Raw genomic sequence first — 23,831 nt, 5'->3', positions numbered from 1 at the left:
GATTTCACAATGAGTTTCATTATGCCACCACTGCCGCAAGGCAAGCTGGTAGTATACGTAGTAGTCCAAAGTGGGTTGAAGGCAAAGTGTGGCAAGAATGGTGTTGCAGTTGTACCATAACAAACCTGCTTTGCCCTCGATATCAGAAGGTAGGGCGCTGAGAATAAAAAGATTACACAAGAGAGGGATTGAAGAGATGCACTTCTCAAACTTCTTGATAAAATTACCAGGAAGTTTCCATAAGGAGATTGCCAGTGGCATTAGCCCGAACGTTGCCTTTTAAACACAATTACAGTGAGAAAGTGGCAAGGACTACCATCATAATGGTGTTGGCAAGGCCACTGCACATGCAGTCTGAACATGGTGAAATAATTTTGTTTTCTGTTTTTCAGACATTTTTATTTCTTCTACAGAGATATCCAATACTCCTAGCTATGGTAGAAATCTGCATTAGGTCCACTCTCACACAGTGTGGCATGCTACATGCAGAAAAAGATCAAGCAATGCCCCTTTACCTCCCACAACTGGGAAGCCAGTTGGTGGCTTGGTTAGGTGCTGATGCAAGAAGTACTTATAAGATGGCTTATTTTTCAGGAAAATGAAACTGATGTCCCAATTTTGTGCACTGGCGACAGATTTCATGGCGTTTTCACATTCGTTTATTTTTTGTGCGCGGGGAGTCCTCAACACTTACTAGGCTGAGGTAATAATATACGTTACTTTACGGATGCCACCTGTGCAGTCCTTTTTAACAATTATTTAATTAGCATCAGCTAAGCCTTGCCACAATCTGCAACTTCACGAGCGGAGTGGGGAGGCGTCACAAACTTGTCGTCCTTTTTTTGCTTCCATTTTATTTGTTTATTTCAACATACTGCAGCCCCAGAAGGCTACCGCAGGAGTGGGAAGTACAAGATACAAAGACTGCAATGATGAAAACCCATACAGAGCAAAATCAATTGTTACCAATACATAAAAGGTATTCAACAGGCGATAAAGATTGAGCATGACCAGGTAAACCATTCCAGTGTTCCATTTTTCAGACAAAAAGCTATTTAAAAGCCTCGGAGCGGTAATGACAAGAAGATATATTTAACTCGTGGTGTCCAGTGAATGTTGGTCAAGTGGATCTGATGCAGTTGCCGAGTAAAAGATATCGTGAAGAGTTATTCAGAGCATCAAAAAACTTTGAAGATTAGATGTGGCAAAGGGAAGAGAGAAGGGAAAGCTAAGATTACAAAGAGCTAAGCAAAAAATCTATGCCATATAACAACGTATATCCAGACATATCATAGAAATGAAATATGGAAGTGGAGTTGCTCAAGCGTGCTAGTTCTGTGTTCAAAACAATGTTCAACAAAAAATATTAGCAAGCAATTTCATTCTTTCCATTGTGCTGAAAAGCATCTTCCTACAAATCAAGTTCTGCAAGTTATAATTTGCTAAAATCCCATAATGCATTTATGTAATGTGTGTATGTTCCTTTCTTGGGCAGTGCAGCTGACACGGAAGCCTTCACTTCACTACCTAAGTCCCCGGTTAGGGGGTATTACATAAGGGGTGGGTTTACAAATAAAGGTTACAGGGAGTGATCTTCGTGACAAACAATATGCACTTAAGTTGTCCGCAAAGGTGGATGAACACGTGATGGCTGCAATGTCACGGGGAAGGCCATTCCAGTCCACTGCTGTGCGAAGAAAAAATGAGGCTGCAAAAATAGTGGTGCGAGCACGTGCAATTGAATAAAAATGGAGCTTGCCTTCTTTAAAAAGGCACACACGTACATACTTTACAAAAGCACAGCTTACTTTTGCAATAATTATGAGAACTGTAGTTCTACGCATTCATTGTGAAACACATTTTTGGCAATTTCGTAATCAGATTTTCTGTGTAACCGACACACATGAAGACGAATGACTGTTGGAGCAAAGGTAAAGAATGCCAGGCCCAAATGACAGTTATTTTTCCTTTGGGTGTATGTAAAGTAAAAAGCACTATGTGAATGAAGGATATCACTACGAATCAGTTTACAGAAACTGGCAAAGTCCTGGTGGCACTATGAACATTAGTGCGGCTACACTAGTTTTAGAGTTAAATCAATGTGTCATGTCCTTGTATAAACCTTTGTCGTGTGTATCAATTGATAACTAAAGCAGCCTTTTGCACCAGAGGAATTGGTCATACAAGCATTCATGCATTTTCATTCATTTTGCAAGCGGAATTGTAGATTCACAACTAATTTAAATCGTAGGCACATCATATCAATATACGGGACTGACAAGTAAAAACAAATGTAGCGCGTGCCTAAAGAAACACCCTGAACCTCACACATACCAGGGAATAGCTTCAGGAGAGGAAGTAATATTTAAAAAATAAAATTTCTTCAACGTAAGATTTCAAGATTGCCCTCTCAAGTAGCTTTTCGTCAAATTTTCTTTCATCTATGAATGCCATTTTCCCATGACTTTATCTCTAAACACCATTCTTGTTGCATTAACTAATGGTACATTACACTGGTCGATTTCAAACGCTCTCGCGGTATGGTTTACAGTCGACTGGGCAAAATTGAGCGCGGTGGACACATTCGTGTGGTTTATTCAGAGTGCCATGCCTTCAGAGTGCTCGAAGGTGCTCCCACCTTTGACCTGAGAGTATGACTGACCTGTGACAAACCCAATCACGTGGCTACTCTGATTACTCTGCAAGCATCTCTACGTTCCGCTGGAGCAGGCTTTCTCTGGCTCCAATTTCAAGAGGGCTTTGCATCATTGCAAACTGAGTTGGAGATCGGTAGGAACCAGTTGAACGTATCATAAGGCCATGCAATCGCCTCAACACCAGATGCAAGCAAGACTCGCATGGTTGACAACAGCTTGAGCAGCTGCAAGCCATTCTGTAGGTCCGAGATGGCCCGAACGTTGATGTTATAGCAGGCCAGCTGCATAGTAAGAAAAGTACAGCACGTTACGAGTGCTTCTGTTCTCGTTTTTAGACAAAACAAAGCTCAGTTGGATGGGATTCCTGTGAAACACAACCGAAGAGACAAAACAAAGGGGCTTGTGGTAAGCATCATAATGCATTAAAACTGGCCCTGCAAGACTTTTTATCTAAGTCTGGAAATGCATTTGACAATCATTGACACTATTTCAGGACCCCTTAAGCTGTATGGAAACTCAAAAAAAAGGACTACTGCAAAGCTCCCAGCAATAGCCAGAAAGGTGAGGCAGGCAAATAGCACCCGTTTTTGGTGTCTAATGTGACCTTCTGTGGATGGATTTGCCTTCAAGCTGCACATGACTGTAGTCGATGTTGCATACTGTCTATATTATGTTTAAAGCAGTAGTGCTAAGCTAAAGCAATTTTTCACTGAATGAAATTTTAAAAAAAAGTTTCCTCAGTAAAGATCGCCACAGACGGCGCGAAACTGACTAACACATTTTAGGGCGGCTCAAGTTATACCCCTGTCACACGGCACATGTAATGTCATTTGTAGTAAATGACATTCATACCGAATGTCATTGCCGTCTTGGGTTCCCGGTCTACACGGGTAAACAAAATGGCATTCGCAATTGATGGCAATGTTTATCGGCAGGCTGCTATGATAACGAAACCCTACAAATGATGCTTCTTGTTTACATCTTTTCACTATATTGCTAAGAATACAATGGTAAACATTGGATGGTTATCTGAAAATATATTACATTTCGTTTTAACTTATCTATTTTGTAATTTTTTGCCAAGCCACTGTCGTCGAGAGTACAGAAGTCGCGCGTGAATTAGTTCGGGAAACTCTTCAACGGGCGAATGCCATTAGCAGTGAATGTCATTCACTATGCCCGTGTAGAAGCAACAAAAATGGCATTAACACATAATATCATTCGTTGCGAATGCCATTACACGTGCCATGACAGGGGTATTAGAGAACTAGTGCAGTTCGTTTGAGCAGTGGCTTTGGAACTTGTTCTCATGGGAGAAACCACGAAACCTCATTGATTATAATCTAATAGCCATTAAAAAAGGGAAACAGCATGAACTGTACTAAGGGACTCAAATAGCAAATATAAACCACACTCAAGCAAAAAAGAAATTCAACTTTCGCTGGATTGATGGTTTAGTGAGTTTCATAGTATGTCACTATTTTTGCAGTGTTAAATTTTTCATAAATTGAAAATGTCGCAATATGAAGCAGCAAATTAAACTTATACGTTCGCTTTGGAAATGTATTGCAGTATACCCAATAAATATATGAACTGGATCACAAAAAAAATAAGTCCGAAGCGGACAAAATTGGTTTCATTTGATGTTAAGACATTGGCGAAACCCACGAAATCTAACATCACGTATTATGTATTTGTATTACATTAGGCACCGTGAAACGTTCTTGTAACAGCAGTACACAGAATTGCGATGTCTGTGTACTACAGGCATGCTTGGTTGGGCACACCAAGCCCGTCTGTAGTAGAGTTACTGTAGATATGCTACATCCCATATACAGTAACTCTAGCCTGCAGCACACACCTTAGCCATCCCAGAGCGACAAATCAATCATCTTTCAACTGCATTGAATTATGGGGTTTTACGTACCGAAACTTCGATTTCATTATGAGACACGCCGTAGTGGAGCACTCCGGATTAATTTCGACAACCAAGGGATCTTCACCGTGCCCCAATGCACGGGACACGGGCGTTTTTGCATTTCGACCCCATAGAAATGCGGCCGCTGCAGCCAGGATATTCTATCCAGCGACCTTGTGCTTAGCAATGCAACATGACAGCCGCTAAGCCACCGCGGTGGGTTGTCATCATCTTTTAACTAGCTGTTCCTAAATCGTTAGCTTCCAACATGCTAGACCAAGTAAAAGAACAACCAAAATACACGCGACGACTGTTCCTGTAGCGAAACAGCTAGCCCACAGTGAAGCAGACTTCAAATCGGGCTGTCAAAATCTAACAGAGGCAATATGTGACTGACAAGCAAATATCCGCCGCTGCGCCGAGAAAACCCTTTGGAAAAAAAAAGAAGGGAGTGGATATTCGCCCGGCAGCCGGCCGAACGGCGCGAGCGGAAGCTGGCCGGCAGTGTCTCCTAATTGGCTTGCTGCGGTCACGTGATTTGTGCCGGCATGCTGCACGAGAATGCGCTTTGCCGGCAGTTTTCTTTCGCAAGCTGCCGTCGAGCGAAGAGTGCCGGCATAATTATTTGCCGGCTGTTTACGGCATATCCTCCGTCAAGTGAAGAGTGCCGGCATTTTGCACTAGGAGCTATTATTTGCCGGCAGCTTGGTTTAGAGTACCGGCCTTTTGCGCTAGGATAATTATTTGCCGGCAGCTTGGTTTAACATTCTAGGTCTACTTTAAACGCGCTGTGACGGCACAATTAAGTAACCTGGTCATGCTCTCTCTGGCAGTTGTCCTTCGCGAGCTGCCGTCGAGCGAGGGGTGCCGGCATTTTGTGCCAGGATAATTATTTGCCGGCAGCTTGGTTTAGCTACGGCATATTCTAGCTCAATTGAAAGCATGCTGTGATATGGGACAAATGGCCTGGTTGTCGATTTACAGGCATACAGTGTCCTTTCGCGATGTGTGTAGTGCCGGCATTTCGTACTTGTTCAGGGGACTCCAAACCTACTAGATAAATTGCTGTGATACGCCCAAACCACAAAACAGCACTATTCCAGGTGTTATGTTCCTTCTCAGCTTTGCAATGCTGTTGGAAAGCTATGGTAGGTTACTCATGCACAGTTCCAATGCATCAACTATGTTACTAGTTCAGTGAATCATTCTATTTAGTCCAATTTGTCATACAGCAACAGGAGCAACGATAAAAGCTGCCGTGAATCAGCCCACAGTTATAAATTTGGCATGAATACAGATGTGTTTGGTAAATTCAAATGCTAACTAGCCATGATGGTGTTGAGACACCCCTGCTAGCTTCGGCAAGGGTCTCTATCGACGGTTCACGCCTCACATAGGCTTTCTTTATGGATGCTCATCCGAAAAGTGAATGGTGTGCAGCCGAACAATCGTCCTGAGGATGGGAACTGCCACATTTGCCACCATTTGCAGACGATCGAGCCCGCGGTGGTCACGCCTGCACGAAATCGTCGTCTTCAGACGATGCCATCTTCATGGTGTTTGAGGTTGGCGTAATCAGGCGTAGTTAACGTGGATTTCCGTCGTTCTTAAATGTGTCCGTGGTTCGAATGGACCCGCAGGAAAACACGTTTCCCCCTGCAGCGTGCCGGCACTAATCACGTGACCGCAGCAAGCCATTGAGGAGACACTGCCGGCCAGCTTCCGCTCACGCCGTTCGGCCGGCTGCCGGGCGAATATCCACTCCCAAAAAAGAATGATTTGAGACGTACCCATTGCAGGACTGCTGCTTCCTTTTTTCCTCTCGGCACTCTTCGGAAAGATGTGCCAGGCTACAAGTTAAATAGACAGGAAACGGCCACGTAAAAATAACCATCTGCCGGCCTCGGTCTCTTGCACGAAGGTTAACGACGGGACATTTCAATCATCGCGCGAGCAGTTCTACGGACGCTGTGAGTGGAAACACAAGTAGCGCGCCCAGGCAACACCCAGGGCGGGTGAGGGCCCTGCCGTCGGCGGCGATGATAGTTCCTCAGCTGACTGGGTCTACCGTGTTTCGGTTTCGAACATTTGGAAATGCAATATTTACAAAAAAAATAAAAAATACTTGCACTTCCCGTACAAGCTTTCTGTTACAAGCTGCAACATATAAAGCAGGTTTGTTTATGGAAAAATTGAAAATTTATAACAGAAATGGAATTCATTGTTCCTCCGCACAAGAGGTACAATTAGTAAAAGTTAAGAGGGGAAAAAGTTTGAACGGTTAAAGACTTATTATTGCTCGATGTTTTAAGTGGAACGATCATCATGCTAGAGTGAATCAAAGAAAAGATAAATAGTCAAAATAAATTCCCATGTTCCTCCGTCTTTTTCTTTTCCTTTTTTTTCTGTTTAGAGGTGTGTTCTATATATTCTATGCCTGCCGGATTATCGGCGATCCCATTGATAGGTCGTCGTCGGAACTATGGCGGTGGCGCCACTTACGTAGGGTGTGTCGCGTGCGACCTTTTTACGTTTTTGGTGCTCATAGGGGACAAAAAATACGTGAAAGTAAATAAAAATTGTGTAAATACTTATATATCTTAGTGTTGTAATAATATAGCAATATAAAGCGGTCGACGTCAAAACTTGGGATGGGGCGCCACTTACGTAGGGGTCTAAGGCGCGCTTTTTGAACGTTTTTGAAAGCAAACTTCGCATTTTCGACGATATCGCTGCAAGAAAAAAACCTAGGGAAAGCAGCGAAACATTCATAGCAACGTTTCCAATTCTGCGGCTTCCAAAAAAGAAATCGTCTGCTACCACCGCAACCGCCGATTAAACATTTATTATGACAAGAGTGTCAACAACTTTCGTCGTCTGCTACTGCTATCATGCGGCAGTTGCGACATCCCCATGACGAGGTTTGCTGCTCCCTTCAATATGCTGACTCTTACCCTACGTAGGTGGCGCCGCCATAGACGACGGCCTTTCGCGCTCATCCGGCAGGCATAGATTATATAGGAGGCTATGGCTATGGCTATCGCCAGCTATTCGCTTTACCAGGACGGCCTCGGCCTCCTCCCTGTGAAGCAACTCGCCGATCCGAGTTTCGAGCTCAATTCGCCGCTCTCGCTCCACCTTCAGCTCCCCTTTGAGCTCTTCCACACTGGCTGCCCATTCCCCTTCCATCCGCCGCACAGCCCCCTTAAATCCTTCACACGACCTGCACGCGAAGCTAGCCTCCTCAGCGTCGGCTAAACTGGCGAAGTGCGTCTCGTCCAAATAACACCAACGTTTGCACTCCTCGCACTGCACCAGCTCGTCATCACCCTTGTCCTTCCTAGCCTGCCGCACCATTGTCCACCCGACCACCTAACGAGAAAGCCCACCAAAATACCTGAACAAAACCCCACGGTAAGCCGTACGGCAAACTCGCTATCCGGCTACCTCCGCTAGCTTCCCTAACTAGGTTTAAAACTGCCGCTTTACACTGCTTTCACCATGCAACACGTGTGCCACAACCCGCTTCCAAAAAAAAATAGAACTATTCGCTACCTACTATACTCGCGGACAACTTTCTGTGGCAATGAAGGGAAAGCTACGGAGGCAAAGGGCGCACAACTGAGAGCGCTTCTGAAAAGAATCCCGCGTTTTAATCCACGTTGGTTTAGCCTGGGGAAGAGAAAACATAAAGAGCTTATTAACAACAGTTACATAAGACAGAAAAAAACACTGAGTGTAAAAGTTTACTTATTTTGCGGCTTTTCCCTTCCGCGTCTGGGGAAACGCGAAACCGTCGCACATGGAAGCTGCGTCGATTGAGCGTCCGTTCCGAGCAACGACAAGCACTGTCAAACGCTGCCGGACTACTTGGCGCGATAACACACGTGCAGCATCACGCGCCGGTAGCTTTCACTTCATTGCCACAAAAAGTTGTCCGCGAGTATAACGTCCTACCAAACTAACCAAGAAACTAAAAAAGCATGAAAAACAATATATATAGATAGTTCGGGTACCCTAACATTTCTATAACATACAGTTGCATGCACGCGCCCCTCTTCGGGGATTGTGGGTCACCGCACCGCAGGAGACTGCACCGCAGTCTCCGCAGTCTCCTGCTCTTCCGGGCGCACACAGCTAGCGCTACGGAGGCTTTTTATGAGTGTAAATGTCAAGAAACGTTTTTGTTATAGCATTGTCCCATCGAAATAAAAATTGCTCATTATTGTTGACGCCGTGGTAATATTTTCTGCTCTACGCGGTCGTATGCAAACCAATATTTACATTGTGTTAAAGTCTACTCATGCTGACCAAAGCGTAAGCATAAGTATTTGTAGTAGGACGGCGTTATACCTCCCTCGGCTTGTTGACATTTCCTTGGAACAGATATTTCACTCTTTATAAATAAAGGAAATAGCCGTTCAGTATGACACTTATCCATTCCGAAGGCTGCTTGCCTAGAAAAGCCATGGGTACATTGTGAGTATAGGTTAGCAAACCGTGATTAATAAATTACGCGACCTCTCATAAAATGTACGTGCTCATTAAGAAAATGGCTGCGATTTACTCATTGCATTCGTGAGTACATATTTTCACGTGTTTCAGGACATCACTTGAAACATTAGTACACCCGATCAGCGACAACACTGAGGTAATCATTTGCCTTTTCCTTAGTGAACAATTACGGAAGAGCATCTTTCATCTTTGCCGTGCCCTATTGTGCAGACTAGTTGAGGGTGTCTTAATTCTGTGGCCGCTGCCGCCGGTTAGCTCTGAATTTGGTGGCTGACTACCATCGTTGCTCTTCAGTATTATCAGTTTGATGCATACTTTGGACGAGTCTGCTCACTACAGCCTTTACTTTGACCCAGCCTTTACATGACCCACCGGGTGGGTCATGTGAGATCACGCTGACATCGCCCGAGTCTCTTACTCTCTTTGGTCCTCAGCAAGCGGCTATTCGCGACTCCAGCAATTCATGCGACACCTAGCGGCGAGCGCCGGAAACCTCACACGGAGGTCGGAGCGTCGGAGCAGACGCTCCGTCCGTAGCCTTCGCACTGCGATCGGGTGCGCTTCTAGTACGATACGATGGAGCCACCATGTACGATCAACTCCGCACGGCCGTGGAATTATGCTGCGTTTTGCAGTTTTGCGGCGCCGAAGAGCCACATGGATTGCGAATCTTATTATAAGCTGGGGCAACAACGGCAATAGTTGTGTTCTCAACATCTTGCTCGAGAAAGTTTTTTTTTTTTTTTCAGGCGAGGGTCAGTTTGTTGTTTGTGTGAAGAGAACGCGATCCTTTTGCTGGTACAACGTTTGCAGTAAAGCGCTACAGCGAGCTTCAGGAAGTTTGCGTTGAGGTTGTTACTGCCATCGTGATAACGTTCAGCGTATGCGTGCTGCAACATGCAGTTTCATGTGATAGCCGGTGTGGTAATGCAATTTATGATGCGAATGTCGCCGCGGTACTCAAGCTTTCATTGATTAAAGCTTTTATATCGGATACATGCGGCGCACAACGTGGAACTACCGCGTATGGTACATCAGCGAAAATCGGTACATCGGAGTTTCAGGTACTCCCGGGTAACGTCAGTAAATCGTTCTATATGTAAGCACAATATGTACGCGCCAGCGTGCAAAATAACTATGGGGTGGCATAGCGGTACGCCTTCATTGCGACGTGGACATGCTACCCGTGTAACTAGTGCAAATTAGTAGGCGCTTATCTGAAAGTGCGTAATTATCAAAGAAATTGTATCCCTTATCAGTGTATGAAGAAAATTGGCAGCTCAGAGGCGAACACAATTTTGGCCACTTAAAGTGAAGGATATGTAAATTATAGAATACCATGGAAAATTAATTAGATTCATAATGCAGTAGCTTAGTTAACATTAATTTACACAGAAACATTTGTTTTATTTCATTAGTTTACACAGCAGCCATAAGCGACATGTTCGTAGAAAGCGGGGATGAGTAATCAGTCGTGGTCAGACCACGCAGCACAAGCCATACATGTACATGTTGTGCAAATGTGTTTTTATTGTAGTAAGCATATCTTTCGGTTTCTTATTTATCGCTTTGTTCTCTACGAGAGAAACATGGCGCCAACTACTGCAATAACTATAGCTAAGCGAAGCAGCAGTCACGGTGCGCAAATCTTGAATGTAAAATAGGTAACAGGAACGCAAAAGTAGCAGGAAAGGTTCGCCAAAGATTCGTAGTGCATGCTCGCGAGAAAGTGCAAAGCTTTATTTTAGGTTCGCTTGCTCTCTGGACTGAAAAGAGCGTGCAGAGTTTGCGCCTTCGCCGAACGAACAATAATGAGAAAGTGCATGCGCGCCGGCTGCGCATTTATTCGCATGTACAGCGGCAACAGCTGATCGAGAAAGTCGGTGCGCTGCTGCGGGCCATGCTAAACGTGCCAAATTGAGCAGGTTGTAAGATTTTGGCAATCCTGGCGAGGCCAGCGTGACGTATCCAACTTCGCCGGCCGCTGTCTCGCACGCTCGAAACGCCGGACTATCTGTCCGCGCCTTCACAGTGAATCAAAGCAGCAGAAACGTGCTTGTACTTTCCCGACTATCCAACAGTGCACGAGTACTTCGGTTCCACGACCAATGGGTTCAAGAATACATCGGTGATTTTCATCAGAATCTCGTGCGGGTCCGCTGTCAAGCCAGATGTTTGCACACACCGTGCGACCATTTCAGCCTCATTACCCATTGTGCCTCTCTCAGATCGGCTAAAATCATTTGGTCGGCGTAACCTACTCGCTTTCCTTCCACAAAACAGTGCAAACTGGCACCACACTGCACGAAAATCATCAAACTACAGTGTGACTATGATCAAACACGGCGGTTGCGGCGACGGGGGACCTCCGTATAGCCGCCATGTTGCACAGTGTAGCCAGACGCGGCCAGTTTTCGCAGCGCCCCCTGCAGTTCATTTGAGTTGCGAATAGCGAAGTCTCCGCCACCGCTCCCGTATTCCCGCACGTGGTTAGTCAACCGCGTTCTTGCCGTGGCAATCGCCGTGGCCGCCCGTATTCCCCAGTTGGTAAGTCGGAAGCCCTTCTTTACATAGTGTTTTATTCTCTTCGAGGGAACTCTCAACGATGCTATAGCTAGCTGGCCTGCTCGAAGTGTTAGTTGCAGTCGTAATAAATGCTTTCCGAGTGTACATGTGGTTGTCGTCTATTCTTTCCTCGAGCTTTACCAGACCGCGGTTGATGGGCAGGCACGCGCCATCCGCGGGGTTCGGTGTGTCGAAGCGGAGAGCCGTGGACTTGCCCCCAATATCCCGACAACTTCGATCCGCGTGGGCCGATTCCGAAGTTAGTGCGAGGCCGGGCCGACCCGAGGCAAAAGTGAAGCAGGCTTCAAGCACTCCACCAACTTGGAAAAATAAGTATAATATCTTGGGTCCAAAGGCAACCCGTATCAGATATTAAGTTGATAAGAACAGATACTACACGTTGACCCGCGTCGGCCATGTCTACGTTCGCACCATACAAATGTACGCCATCCCGCGCATTCGAAGTAGTGCCATAGTCCCCCAATAATACGGTAGTGCCTACCAATCTGAGTGTCTTCTGACTCCTGACGTCATGTTCTAGGTAGGCTCCTTTTCTCAGTTCTGCTCTGACTGCGAAATGGGTAGGCCGCATGTTGTACGGTCTGAGTAGGAACAATGTGCCTACCAAGAACAACGGCTTGAACAGAAACGGGAATGGGCGCGGCGGCGGAAGGAGACCACCGATGATGAGCGCAAATAGCTAGGCCTAGCCCAAAAGCCAGGCCTAGCTAGATGCCCATCAGCTCTGCTGTCTCCCCAGCATTGCGCCTCCAATGCAAGCTACGCTATTTTTTGTCATGATTTGGTCAACTCCCGAACTTCACGACTCGAGACATGCATATGCGCGGAATGGGTTTATCTAATCACCTGTAGGAATAAATTGATAAAAGATAGGTGTGAATTTTGCTAATTATTCTATTATTATATCAGAATACTTTGGGGTAAGAACTTCAAGATTGTCAAATTTATTTTGTAGAACAGCGTTGCCATAATTACTGAAGTCAACCGTGAACGTAAGTTGAACTGCGAATATAGTTTTTTTTCTGTGTTTTTCCATCAAAATTAAATCGGTGTATCCTTGTTACATGAAGTCACCAAAGTTGACGCACTTTAATTGCTCACTTTGGTTTCTGATTTTGCATTCGCAGGGATTTTCCTTTGTTACACTTCCTTTCAAGTTACCTTAAGAGGAGTGAGAGGGAGAACACACCCAAAGCTCATCAACTCACCGCTGAAGTCGAAACTGACTCTCGGATAAAAAAAAATGTACTCTGACATCATTTTCCAAAGAGACGTTCTAATGTGTTGAAAACGCGGCACCTACGGAAAAAAATGCGGTTTCATGCATTGATCTGGACTAAGTAGAGATCAGAGGATGCTGTTGTTGTTGACGCCTGCAAGATGTACCAACGAGCGGGGATTGGCCGTGGTTCTCCGTGGAAGATCAATGTTTTCTAGCGGGGTGTTCCCGTCCTTTTTTGTAGCTCTTTGTCACTCCGATTTTCATTAGCCAAAATGTTTTCATCCGCTCCAAATTCAGCGGCTCGTGTCATTCACACGTGCATATTTCTGTTACTGTCAAAATGTAGTATAAAATGCCAGTTACCCGTAAGTTTGCTATTCTGCTTTCTTCCACCATCGAAATGAGAGAAATCCACGACAACAAATGTACTGGGCACTCAACCCGAGGAAAGACCTGATATTTTTTAAAAAGCCTCACGATTCAAGATTGCATTAGGATTAAGGATTCCGGCAATGCGATCATTTCGGGCCTCGATATTAGGCTAGAGTCAAAGGGAGGTTTGTAGCACAGTGTTTTGACTTCCTACCTGAAACAAAACAATTACCATACACATTTTTGTAGCCTTTATTCTACTTCTATTTTCATTATTTATTTCATTCAACTTGTTTCTACAAATCCTTTATTGACGTGGTCGTTATTCTCACTGTCAATAACGTCTCTATTATTATTATGCTTCAGTTAGTCTGACTGATCACTCGCATACTATTCCAGTTTTCCCAGTTTTTACTTTTGTTTTCCCTTGATTTGTTTCACCTCTTCAAATAAAAATTGATTAATTAATCGCAACTACATCGCTTCTTGGCCTATTCTCCTTAGTGGACACGTGCCATATATGTTGAACATCATCATCATCATTATCGGTGACGCTTTCTTCGCGTGCCTCGTATTCCAATGTCCATTTAAGGAAGAAGCCATATGGCCAGCGACCCTTCGCCACGTCACCATTGTGCCTGCCGGAACCTGATACGAGTCTCTCCACAAGGACAGGCATATCCCGAACGGCTGCCCATTCGACCTGCTTTTGGCCTTGGTGCTGCTCCTGAGGACGAGGTCCGACGACCTGGGTCGCTTCTGTGGTCTTTTCATCGGCTGGCCCCGCATAAGCAGCGCCCGTTGAACGTTTGACAGCGGAAACTGCATCATTTCGCCTGTCTAGAGCGTTTACCAGCGTTTCACGTGATCAGGTATTGGTTTAGTCACAACGAAGTTAGCTTGCGTCTTAAATGTAGGAAAAGTATATGATATAGGCCTTCTTATGCCCCGATAGTTGCCGGCGAAGTGCGCATTCAGAGAGGCAAACATGTCGAGCAGCGCGGCGACGAGCTTCATCGACCAGCTCAAACTTCTGTACGACAACAAGTTGTACTCAAATGTCACAGCTCTGTTTAGCTTGGCACATCCCATCAGCACTGACCGCCCCGACCTCATGACGGTGTCGGCAAAGTTTCAGAGTTACGTGTACTGCGGTGATGCTTACGTGCAGCTCGAAGATTTCAAGAGAGCCGAGGCCTTCTACCAGAAGGCTATTCAGTTAAAGAAGTCTGCGGCTAAGGCGAAGGGCAAAGGACCCACGTCAATCATATCTGGAGACGTGACATCTGGAAATGGCATCATGTATCAGATTCACGTCTGCCACGTGAATATGAATCAGCCTGCAGACGCGATTTCTGCGCTCGAGAGCATACCGGGAAAGCAACGCAACAGCCGGGTCAACATGGCCCTGGGGCAGCTGTATCAGCAGAGTGGCAATGAGCGCTTGGCCATCACCTGCTACCGTGAGGTCCTCAAGGAGTGCCCACTCGCCTTGCAAGCCGCCAAGAGTCTTCTGGAGCTAGGCGTCAAGGCAGAACAGGTGGCTGCACTGGTGCTACACCCGGGCGGCTCCAGTGGCTCCTCCTTGCCACCCGACATGGAATGGCTTGGACAGTGGATCAAGGCCAATGCGTACCTTCACTCCCGAGAGTACTCCTCCAGTGTCACCAACTTCAAGCAGCTAGAAGCCAGGCCTCAGCTTGCAGAAAATGTGGAGATCCTTGCATCACTGGGGGAGGCCTACTATCACATGGGAGACTACACCAGTGCCACGACTACCATGGAGAGGGTGCACAGTCTGGATCCACACCTGCTTCGAGGCATGGACGTATACGCAGCCCTGCTGGCCAAGGAGAAGAAAGTCAAGGAACTTCAGTCGCTCTCATCACAGCTCATGTCAGTGAACAGCAGGAGCCCCGAACCATGGATCGTGATGGCCTACCTCTGCTACGTCATTAAGAAAGGCAACCGAGCCATCTACTTCGCCCAGAAGGCGTGTACGTTGAATCCGAGGCACGTTGAGGCTCTCCTACTCAAGGGCACAGTGCTGCTGGAGCTGCACAGGGTGCCCGAGGCCATCGCGCACTTCGGCGAGGTGTTCAAGGTGACACCGTACAGGCACGAGGCCTACAAAGGCATGGTGGACTGTTACCTGGCCCAGCTGTGGAACGATGATGCAGCGGCCATCGCCAGCAATGCCTGCAAGCACCTGGGCGACACCCCAAGGGTTCTCACACTGTATGCAAGTGTGTTGATGAAGAGCCCCGAGAGCCTGGAGAAGGCCAAGGTGTGCCTGGAGAAGGCACTCAAGCAGGAGCCCACCCACCTGCCAGCTGTGTACCTGCTCGCTGAGATATACCACCAGCAGCGCGCCTATGACCGAGGAATCCAGCTTTTGCAGAAGCACCTGGAGAGCCAGAGCACATGCCGGCTCAATCAGATGCTCGGGGACTTCTACGACCGGACAGGCGAGCACGACAAGGCCCTGCAGCACTTTGACGTCGCCCTCAACCTGGACCCCAGCAACACAAGTGCAAGGGGCAAGCGCAGGGTTGAACAATGACCCGAGAATGTGGAGCTCGGCTACGACACGGATGTTGACGAGATAGCTGAGTCAGACGTGGAGAAGGAAATTATAGAAATTGAAGTGGAAGCAGTCTGGTCAGACGTGGAGAATTAACTTGAGGAAAGTGAAGTGGAAGCTGTCTAGTCAGACGTTGAGTATACTTCCACAACTGAAGGACACTCGTGGCAAGGACAGCCTGCTGAAGTTTGTGCGTTTATGTGAATGGTGTCATGTACATTTATGTGAACATGTGTGCACTGTGTGCGCTACTATCGGCGCACTTTGTGGGTGGATGGTGAAATGATAACTGCCTTCTACCAGTGGTGCACTACTTCATCGGTTGTGCTTACTAGTGAATTAAAGATCGCATACGTAAAAAAAATGTGAGTTCGTTCAAACTAGGCGTGTTTGGCCTGTTTCTTCAGTGGCTGCGCTTCGCGGGCTAAACATGGTTCTCATTCACAAAGCGATACGCAATTGTTTCAGGTCGCGCATCAGCAGCGCCTACTGATGCCGTGTATGCGAATAGATGAGCTTTCACGGCGACGTGCCCCTGGGCCACCTGTCTTCGGTCGCCTCGCAGTGCTCTCAACATCGACTGAGAGTCTACCGAGCATTCTCGTCTCGCTGCCATGTGCCGGCCGCGTCGGCGCCTGTAAATTTCGCACCAAGTGGCGGGGTGATCTCACGGCGCCTCACATCCGCCACTACATCTTCCTGAGCCGTCATCAACCTCGCGCGCTTGCCCACAGTCGCACTTCTGACAACCACGGCGCTGTGGAATATCATTCGCACCGGATTCGCTGCGAGTATCCATTTCGATTCTCTGTAGGCAACGCCGTAGAAAGGGCGAAGCCCAGCATTCGCAGCGTCTCCGCTAGTTCTGTGGTTATGGAGTTCTTGCCTCCGAAGATCACCCTGGCCGCGACAAGTACGCGCTGTTTGCGACGCCTGATGCTGGGCCCCGATTGGCAAAGCTTGCACGCTACCACCGGAAGCGGCTCGCGTCCGCTTCAGGACCACACGGAAAGTTCCCGACGCCAGAGCCCGCCCAGTGCATTTTCAGGTTGTCCAGGTGGGAACATCAAACAAGACACACAGCCGCCCTCAGGTCGGTTTTTTTTTTTTTTGCAGTCACTCGCATAGCCAGGAAAGCAGCTTCAAGGCGGAGAGGACGTTGCGGATTCTGGCTGAAGCTTCGCCCTGTTGACAACCGTCGTGCTGCCCATCGCGGTCGCCTCCTGCAGTCAGATGCAGGAGAGCGCCTTTCGGTACAACCAGTGGGAGTGGTGATGATTGTGCTTTCTGGTAAGCCGCATGGTGCTGGAAAAGAAGGCATCGGCTGGAGCGCTATCCTGCTAGACGTCAAGATCCAACGCGAGTAGACCGCAGGTGGAAAATCCCGCCTGCTGGACTCGCCATCCAGCACAACTCACGGCGTAGCAGACAGCGCTGGTTACCGCCCACTTGGCAAAAGAGATGAGATGACCCCCTTGGTGTGCGTCGTGAGGGAGAAGCGGGCTCATGTTTCCTTCGACAAGGCTGCTGCACGTGCGCAACGCGAGGGGGAAAAGCACGACCGAAACATCTAAGTCGAGAATATCGCATGCGTCTCAGCTTTAAGGATTATATAACGACTACGTATCCCTTCTTGTTTCCGCCTACTCCACTGCTGCGCCTGTTGCGCGACAACTGTAGCTTTGCAGCAGTTGCTCCCAAGGAAGACATGGCAGTGGGCATAGGCGCCGACTACGGAGGGGGCTCTGGGGCTCGAGCCCCCTCCGAAATTTCCCCGGGGGGGGGGGCTGAGCCCCCCCCCCGCTCCTAAAATGGCAGTACCGGAGTTCTGTTACCCACATAACTTGAGGATTCTCTTGCGGTGCCTCCACATTTTCACTTTTGTTGTGGCTAAAAGCTTACGGCACCATTGTTCGCGCGGACGTGCACGGCTTTTAATTTATACTGTCGCTTTATTTCGGCAAATTCTGACAATATGTGGACAAGCGCATTAGAAGCACCATGAGCGGATACCTCATCCGTGTTTCCTCACTTTAACATTTTTTTTAAATTTTCCCCTGAGAACACCACGCACAGACACAATATATTTAAATATATACAAAGGACAAAGTTTATTATATCTTTTAAAGACAAGAGGTATCCCACTAAATAGATAGCCTATACCTAGAAAATGAATATGTTGATGTATGTTGACCTCTCTTCAAATTACTTTGCGTGCTTTTTTGACCCTGAAAAAAACCTGCAGACTTCAGTGACCCCTTCGGTAGAGTCTTCTATCAATGGCGTGTGAAAAGCACGTGAATGATATGTGTCTCAATATTGATTCTCTTTCCAGTAGGCAATGCTAACGACTGCCGACAAAATAAAAGAAAAAAAAAGCTCTTCTAATTATTTACAACTTTTACGCGTTAGGGATGGAAACATCGCTTCTTGCATGCAGAGGCCATAAGTACGGGGTGTTTCATCAAACATTTTCAAAAAAATTTTAAAGGTTGCCTGTGGCAGATAGCACAATTCTAGTTCATGAGCTGGTCTACTGGAAGAGGTGGACGTTACTTGCACAAAAAATTGAAATGCATAATCGACTAATTAAAAAATCACCAATTAGGTTTTTAACATAGTAACTTATGGCCCGTGTTGCAATTTACAATTTCTAGCCGTGGAATTCGCAAGTCGGATGCTCTAGGAACTAATTCTCAGGATGGCATCAGTTTCGAGATAATTCCCCAACATTGTGGAGAAATGCATTGGCGTTCCAGTTACTTTTGCGCTTACCCGCCGTGGTTGTTTAGTGGCTATGGTGTTGGACTGCTAAGCATGAGGTGGCAGGATCAAATCACGGCCACGGCGCTGCATTTCGATGGGGTTAAATGCTAGAACACCCGTATACTTAGATTTACGTGCACCTTAAAGAACCCCAGGTGGTCTAAATTATTCCAGAGTCCTCCACTACGGCGTGCCTCATAATCAGATCGTGGTTTTGGCACGTAAAATCCCATAATTTGTTCTTTTCATACTTTTGTGCTTTGATGCATAAAACGACGTTTTGTTGAGAAAGTGACTGGCACGCCAATGTATTTCCCCGCAAAGTTAGAGCATTAATATCTCGACTCTTCCGTTTGCCTGAGAATTAGTTCAAAGTGGATCCGCACTCCACGGCTAGAATTTGTAAATTGCAACATGGGCCATAAGGTAATTAGCTAAAAACCTAATTGGTTAATTTTGTTATTTAGTCGAATATTCATTTCATTTTTTTGTACAAGTAATGCCCGCCTCTTCGAGTAGACGAGCTCATGAACTATAGAATTGTATATCTGCCACAGGCCACCTTTAAAAATTTGGGAAACTGTTCGCTGAAACACCTTAATTGTGTATGGAATTCACTCAGTAACCGAAATAATGCCAAGCTGGATTCACTCAAAATGAGAATAAATAGAAGTCTAGAAGTCGTGCGCAGCAGCGCTTATACTCTGACTCAAAGTACTAAAAAAACAAAAAAAGAGTGCAATTTGGCCGGGAAGGAGAAGCATGTATTAGTGATAGCGAAGTAGAAGACAATTACACGAAGGAAGGTTCTTACCGATGTAAATCCGTGTAAGGATCGCACCCGTGTAAGCTCCGCACCCATAACTTGACAGCCAATATTTAAAAAAAAAAGACATCCAACTGAGAAGCAATCGCGTTCCGTGCGTTCATTCTGATCGGGCTCAACAGCGAATTGTCGCGCGCAGCGTACTTTCACGCGTCGCTACTGGATGTCGAGAGGAGGCGATCGCGGAGGTTTACGGCGGATTTCATACGTGTAGTTGAAAAAAATGAGGTCACATGGCCCGGTCCCATGAAAGGCTCGTAAAAATCGCGACGGAAAAGTGTGGCCCTTACACGAGTTATAGTGACCATATAAATTGTAGTAAACATTCACCTAAAGTTAAAATAATAAGCATAGTGGACATAGTGGACATATAAGCATGGACCATGTAAACCTGTAAATACCTCACTGGATGACCTCGAGCACTCGCTTTTACAAAGCAAGCATTGTGAAGAACGCCGGCAGCGGAGGAAAACGGTTCGTACAGCCGCGCGATTCACTGCAACTCCGCAAATTAGATTCATCATCATTATCTGTCTATTTTTATGTCCACTACTGACGGCCTCTGTGAGTGATCTGCGATGACCTCTGTCTCTTAACTCTGGAACACTAGGGGCGCAGAAAAACAGCCCAGCAAGGAAGACAGCAGGCATGAAGTTAACAGCCATCCCTGGTTGCCCTTTATCATTGCATCCACCAACGATTACCAACAATTAGATATGGCACGCGGGCCCCATAAGCGTCAGCCGCGCACAGTCATTCACAGCTACGGCAGGGCTAGAGGAGAAGACGCGTGCTATCCGCCCCATTCGCGTTTGATTACGTGACCTACAACTAACTCGAATATTGAGCGCGTGGGAAATAATGCCCATCAAGCCGCCAACCTTTTCGGCTCCCTGTTACGTGCTTTTTCCCGCACCCACAGGGTATGGGCCGCTCATGTATATGGCTTTTGGATTTAATGCGGAACATCACGGCGACGATAACCGCGACAATTTGCCTGAAGTGTCGATTTAATTGCTTTCGCCATAAAGCTAGAAACAGAAAATTGTGAGCAGAGGGTATATATATATATATATATATATATATATATATATATATATATATATATATGGGTATGTTACGGAAAGTTGGTCGCCCCCCCCCCCCCGGAAAAATGAAAACTTGCTGCCTATGGCAGTGGGCACTCGTTGAGTCAATGACGCCGTCACTGCACACGTCGCTGTAGTCGCCGAACCAGCAGTGACTCACAATTCAGCTGCGGTCTTGACCGATTGCGGAAGCCGTTTAGTCGAGCCCCACGAGAGCTGGCACTAAGAAGCCAGGTGTCCAGAGCGAAGAAAACGTCGCCAAGCCAGTTTGCAGCGTCTGCGCAGCGCACCCTCGAGCCCTCGAAAGACGGCGGTCTCAGAAAGAGCACAGTCGACACCGTAAAACCCGACGACATCGACACCGTGCGAGGTGCATTCGGCTACACGGTAAAGTTGGAGCCAAAAAACACTGGTGTCGGTGTTTCTAGAAGAGCGGTCATCAACCGGCTTGTGTCCAGTGCCATTGAAGGGCGGGGGAAAACATTTCTAATGAGTGGGGGGGTAACTGCGTGACGCAATGTCTTCGTCGCCGTGTCTAGAGGGGAACTTAAAATGCGGACTAAGACAAAAAAAATACATCGACTATACCAATCAATGCAGTGTGTAGAAATAGAATTGTTGTGATTACTATGTATGTGAATTCGATACAGTTATATAACACATTTTAAAGAGAACACTATATGAGACAGCAAGCAGCCGCGACTTCAAAAGCTGCAGTGCTCAATGCAAAATATTTTAATTGGTCAAATTAAGGAGTCAAATAACAGCATCCGCGCTGCACCTGTGCGAGAAGCAGGTGCAAGCTCATGAATGGCGTTGTCACTTCGCGTACGGTTATGCCAATCGAGTTGAGATATCGATTCCACGATAATGAAGTCTCTAGGCGCACTGCTGTCGAATGGATATATTATGTGAAAATATGCGCAAAAATTCCTGAAATGCTCGCCAGCCATTGGTCGTATGACCCATTGTGGAAGAAAGCAGAATAGGAAACTTAATGAGAACTGGAATTTCATACTACATTTTGACAGTAACAGAAATATCCTCCTGTGAATCAGACGAGCTGCTGAAATTGGAGCGGATGAAAACACTATTATACTTCCCGTGTAGAAGTCGGTACTTCCATAAAAACTAAGTAGTCGGATGTTGCCTTCACACACAAAAAATAGGCGATTCAGCGGAATGGCTCTTCCAATCTAGATGGATGGATCGATGTAAAACTAGAGACAAAAATAATCGCAGTTCGTACGGTCCTCTCAGCTGCGGCGCTGTTGCTTCCCAGATATTTCAATGAAATTGTGATCAAATGCAGTGAACGGGCCCATATTTGATGCCCTATAGTTAGTGAGTCCAAGGGATGACAAATTCGGAGTCGAGCAAAAAAAGTCTGATGTCGCTGATGAGGAACATGATGATGACGACGATCTCAGAAACTCAGTGGGATCGGCCACGAATCGGGCAGTGTGAGAAAACTTCATGAGTAATATATTTGATAGAAGCGGCTAACATAAATAAAGGCTACAGTCGTTTATCAAAAACCACAATTCAGTTAGGTACACAGGACGCGACTACGTTAATTTCTATAACTATATATTATTTATTGTATTTTGTTTCTTCAGCCTTAATATATTGTATCACAATTTCCTTCAAATCCTTTTCTCATTTCTGTGTTAACTTTTTCTCTCACAGACGTTCTGGTATGGTAAGTTTCACTTTGGTTACAATATTTCCACGCACACGTGCACATACAAAGACACTTGGCCAACCTACCGTAGTGGGTATAATCTATTGTTTGGAAACAAAAAGGAGTGAGTCCACCAAGTTACGGTGACTAGATGGGTAGGTGTGCCGTGTACAGATTTTTCACCGCACGATTCAAGGCCGATCCCCCAGATTCGGTTGCGCCATTTCACTAAAGAACAAGAACAAGGTGTGCTGTCTTCCGGGCGAGAAGCGTAGTTCAGCGCTTCTCCGCTTCATGACTGCAAACGGGGCGCTGCGGTCAGTGGCCTGTCCCAAGCGGCGTGCGTCGTCTGCTGCAACAGGGGAACAGCGGCGTATTTTTACTGAATTTAAAATGGAAACCGTATTCACAGTGACATGATAGACAGTTACAGATTTCTGAATGCTGCAGAGCCCTGTCACTTCCGACGGTAACGTAACTTCCTTGTCCGTCAGCTGCTTGTTCACCGGTTTCAACGGCAAAAAAAAAGTCGCAGTTTCGCCCAAAAGGCCAAGCATCGATTGCGAAAGCAAATTAGTAGAGAGCTATACGAAGCAAGGATAGTAGTTTAATGGGCCGTATAAAGTTGTAAACATTGGCTTACTAACTAAACAGACAAGCACGGTGTCACGCGCGCAGAGGTAAACATGAACACATCTCGCTCGATGACTCGGAAACTGGCTGTGAAAACGCCGGAGTGAGTTCAGTGGGCAGTTGCCCTTCGCGCTGTCTACTGTCTCGCTTCAAAGCGAACTAAACGTCGAAAGCACAGCGCACACAAAGCTACCGGCACTCGGCGCATGTACTTTGTCCCCGTTGCAGATCGCTGTGAAGATGAGGCCCACGCGGTCGCGCACTTCGCCCACATCGCAGATCGCCTTCCAGATACGGCGCCCGCGCGGTGAGCAGCAGCAGAACGCACGCCCCCTCTCCCTCTCCGTCACCTCGCCCCCTGCCTCGCGAGCGAAAGAAGACCGCGCGCTATCGGCCTGCCTTCCTCCCTCGCGTGCGCTACATTAAGCCGCGATTGCAGGCTCATCCTGGCACGCTTTCACTCGCACACAGCGTACGACGCGCGGAGTCGATAATAGACCGTTTTAGTTCAACGTTAGCGTAATAGCGGGGTTAAGGGAAATAGCGTTACCGTTCCGCAAACGAACTTTAAAGCGACTTTTAGTATAGCGTGATCGCGTAGTTTATGTGCGCGATGCTATTGCATTACGCTTTAAATTTCGCATACATCGGGCACCTAATTCTATGTGTGTGTGCGTCCGGAAGTGCGATATAGGCAGCACAATGGAAACCAGGAGCGCGTTCTATCTGTACTTCCCATGTCCGCCGATCTGCAGCGAAACAGACAAGCAGTACAAGCTGTCTACCATAGCCTCCGAAATCGTCCCATCTCAGAGGCCATATGCCGTCGTCGCGCCTACCTCCCGACTTTACCGATGGGTGGCGCTTGCATCTCGGAGAAAATTTCTCTCGTTAGGCTTAGGCATGTTCGAAACGAGAAGCGATCTCGAAAATTCCTCAAGGTTAGCCATAACACTCTCTCGTCGAAGCGGCATGAGACT

At 46.8% G+C, this 23,831-nt stretch overlaps 2 protein-coding genes and 1 pseudogene across 6 annotated transcripts in view; 1 reads left to right on the top strand and 2 right to left on the bottom strand.

Annotated features, from left to right (window-relative positions):
- The window catches only part of LOC119437474 (uncharacterized), a 292,442-nt gene that overhangs the window by 89,073 nt on the left and 179,538 nt on the right, over positions 1-23,831 (bottom strand). The window lies entirely within an intron of this gene.
- LOC119437832 (U2 spliceosomal RNA) lies at positions 11,894-12,073 on the bottom strand (annotated as a pseudogene).
- The window catches only part of LOC119437475 (anaphase-promoting complex subunit 7-like), a 121,827-nt gene continuing 112,117 nt past the window's right edge, over positions 14,122-23,831 (top strand). The window contains exon 1 of one of the 3 annotated variants that reach the window (XM_049660597.1): positions 14,122-14,738. In XM_049660597.1, the coding sequence (XP_049516554.1) occupies positions 14,259-14,738 (480 nt within the window). In that variant the 5' untranslated portion in view covers positions 14,122-14,258. Of the gene's footprint in view, positions 15,783-23,831 lie in introns of all 3 variants that reach the window. The other 2 variants (XM_049660598.1, XM_037704488.2) reach the window with 2 other exon arrangements.

Source organism: Dermacentor silvarum, chromosome 1 (genome assembly GCF_013339745.2).
Source record: "Dermacentor silvarum isolate Dsil-2018 chromosome 1, BIME_Dsil_1.4, whole genome shotgun sequence".
NCBI classification, from domain to species: domain Eukaryota; kingdom Metazoa; phylum Arthropoda; class Arachnida; order Ixodida; family Ixodidae; genus Dermacentor; species Dermacentor silvarum.
The sequence above is the reverse complement of the archived record's forward strand: the minus strand, read 5'-3'. Positions and strand labels throughout refer to the sequence as shown.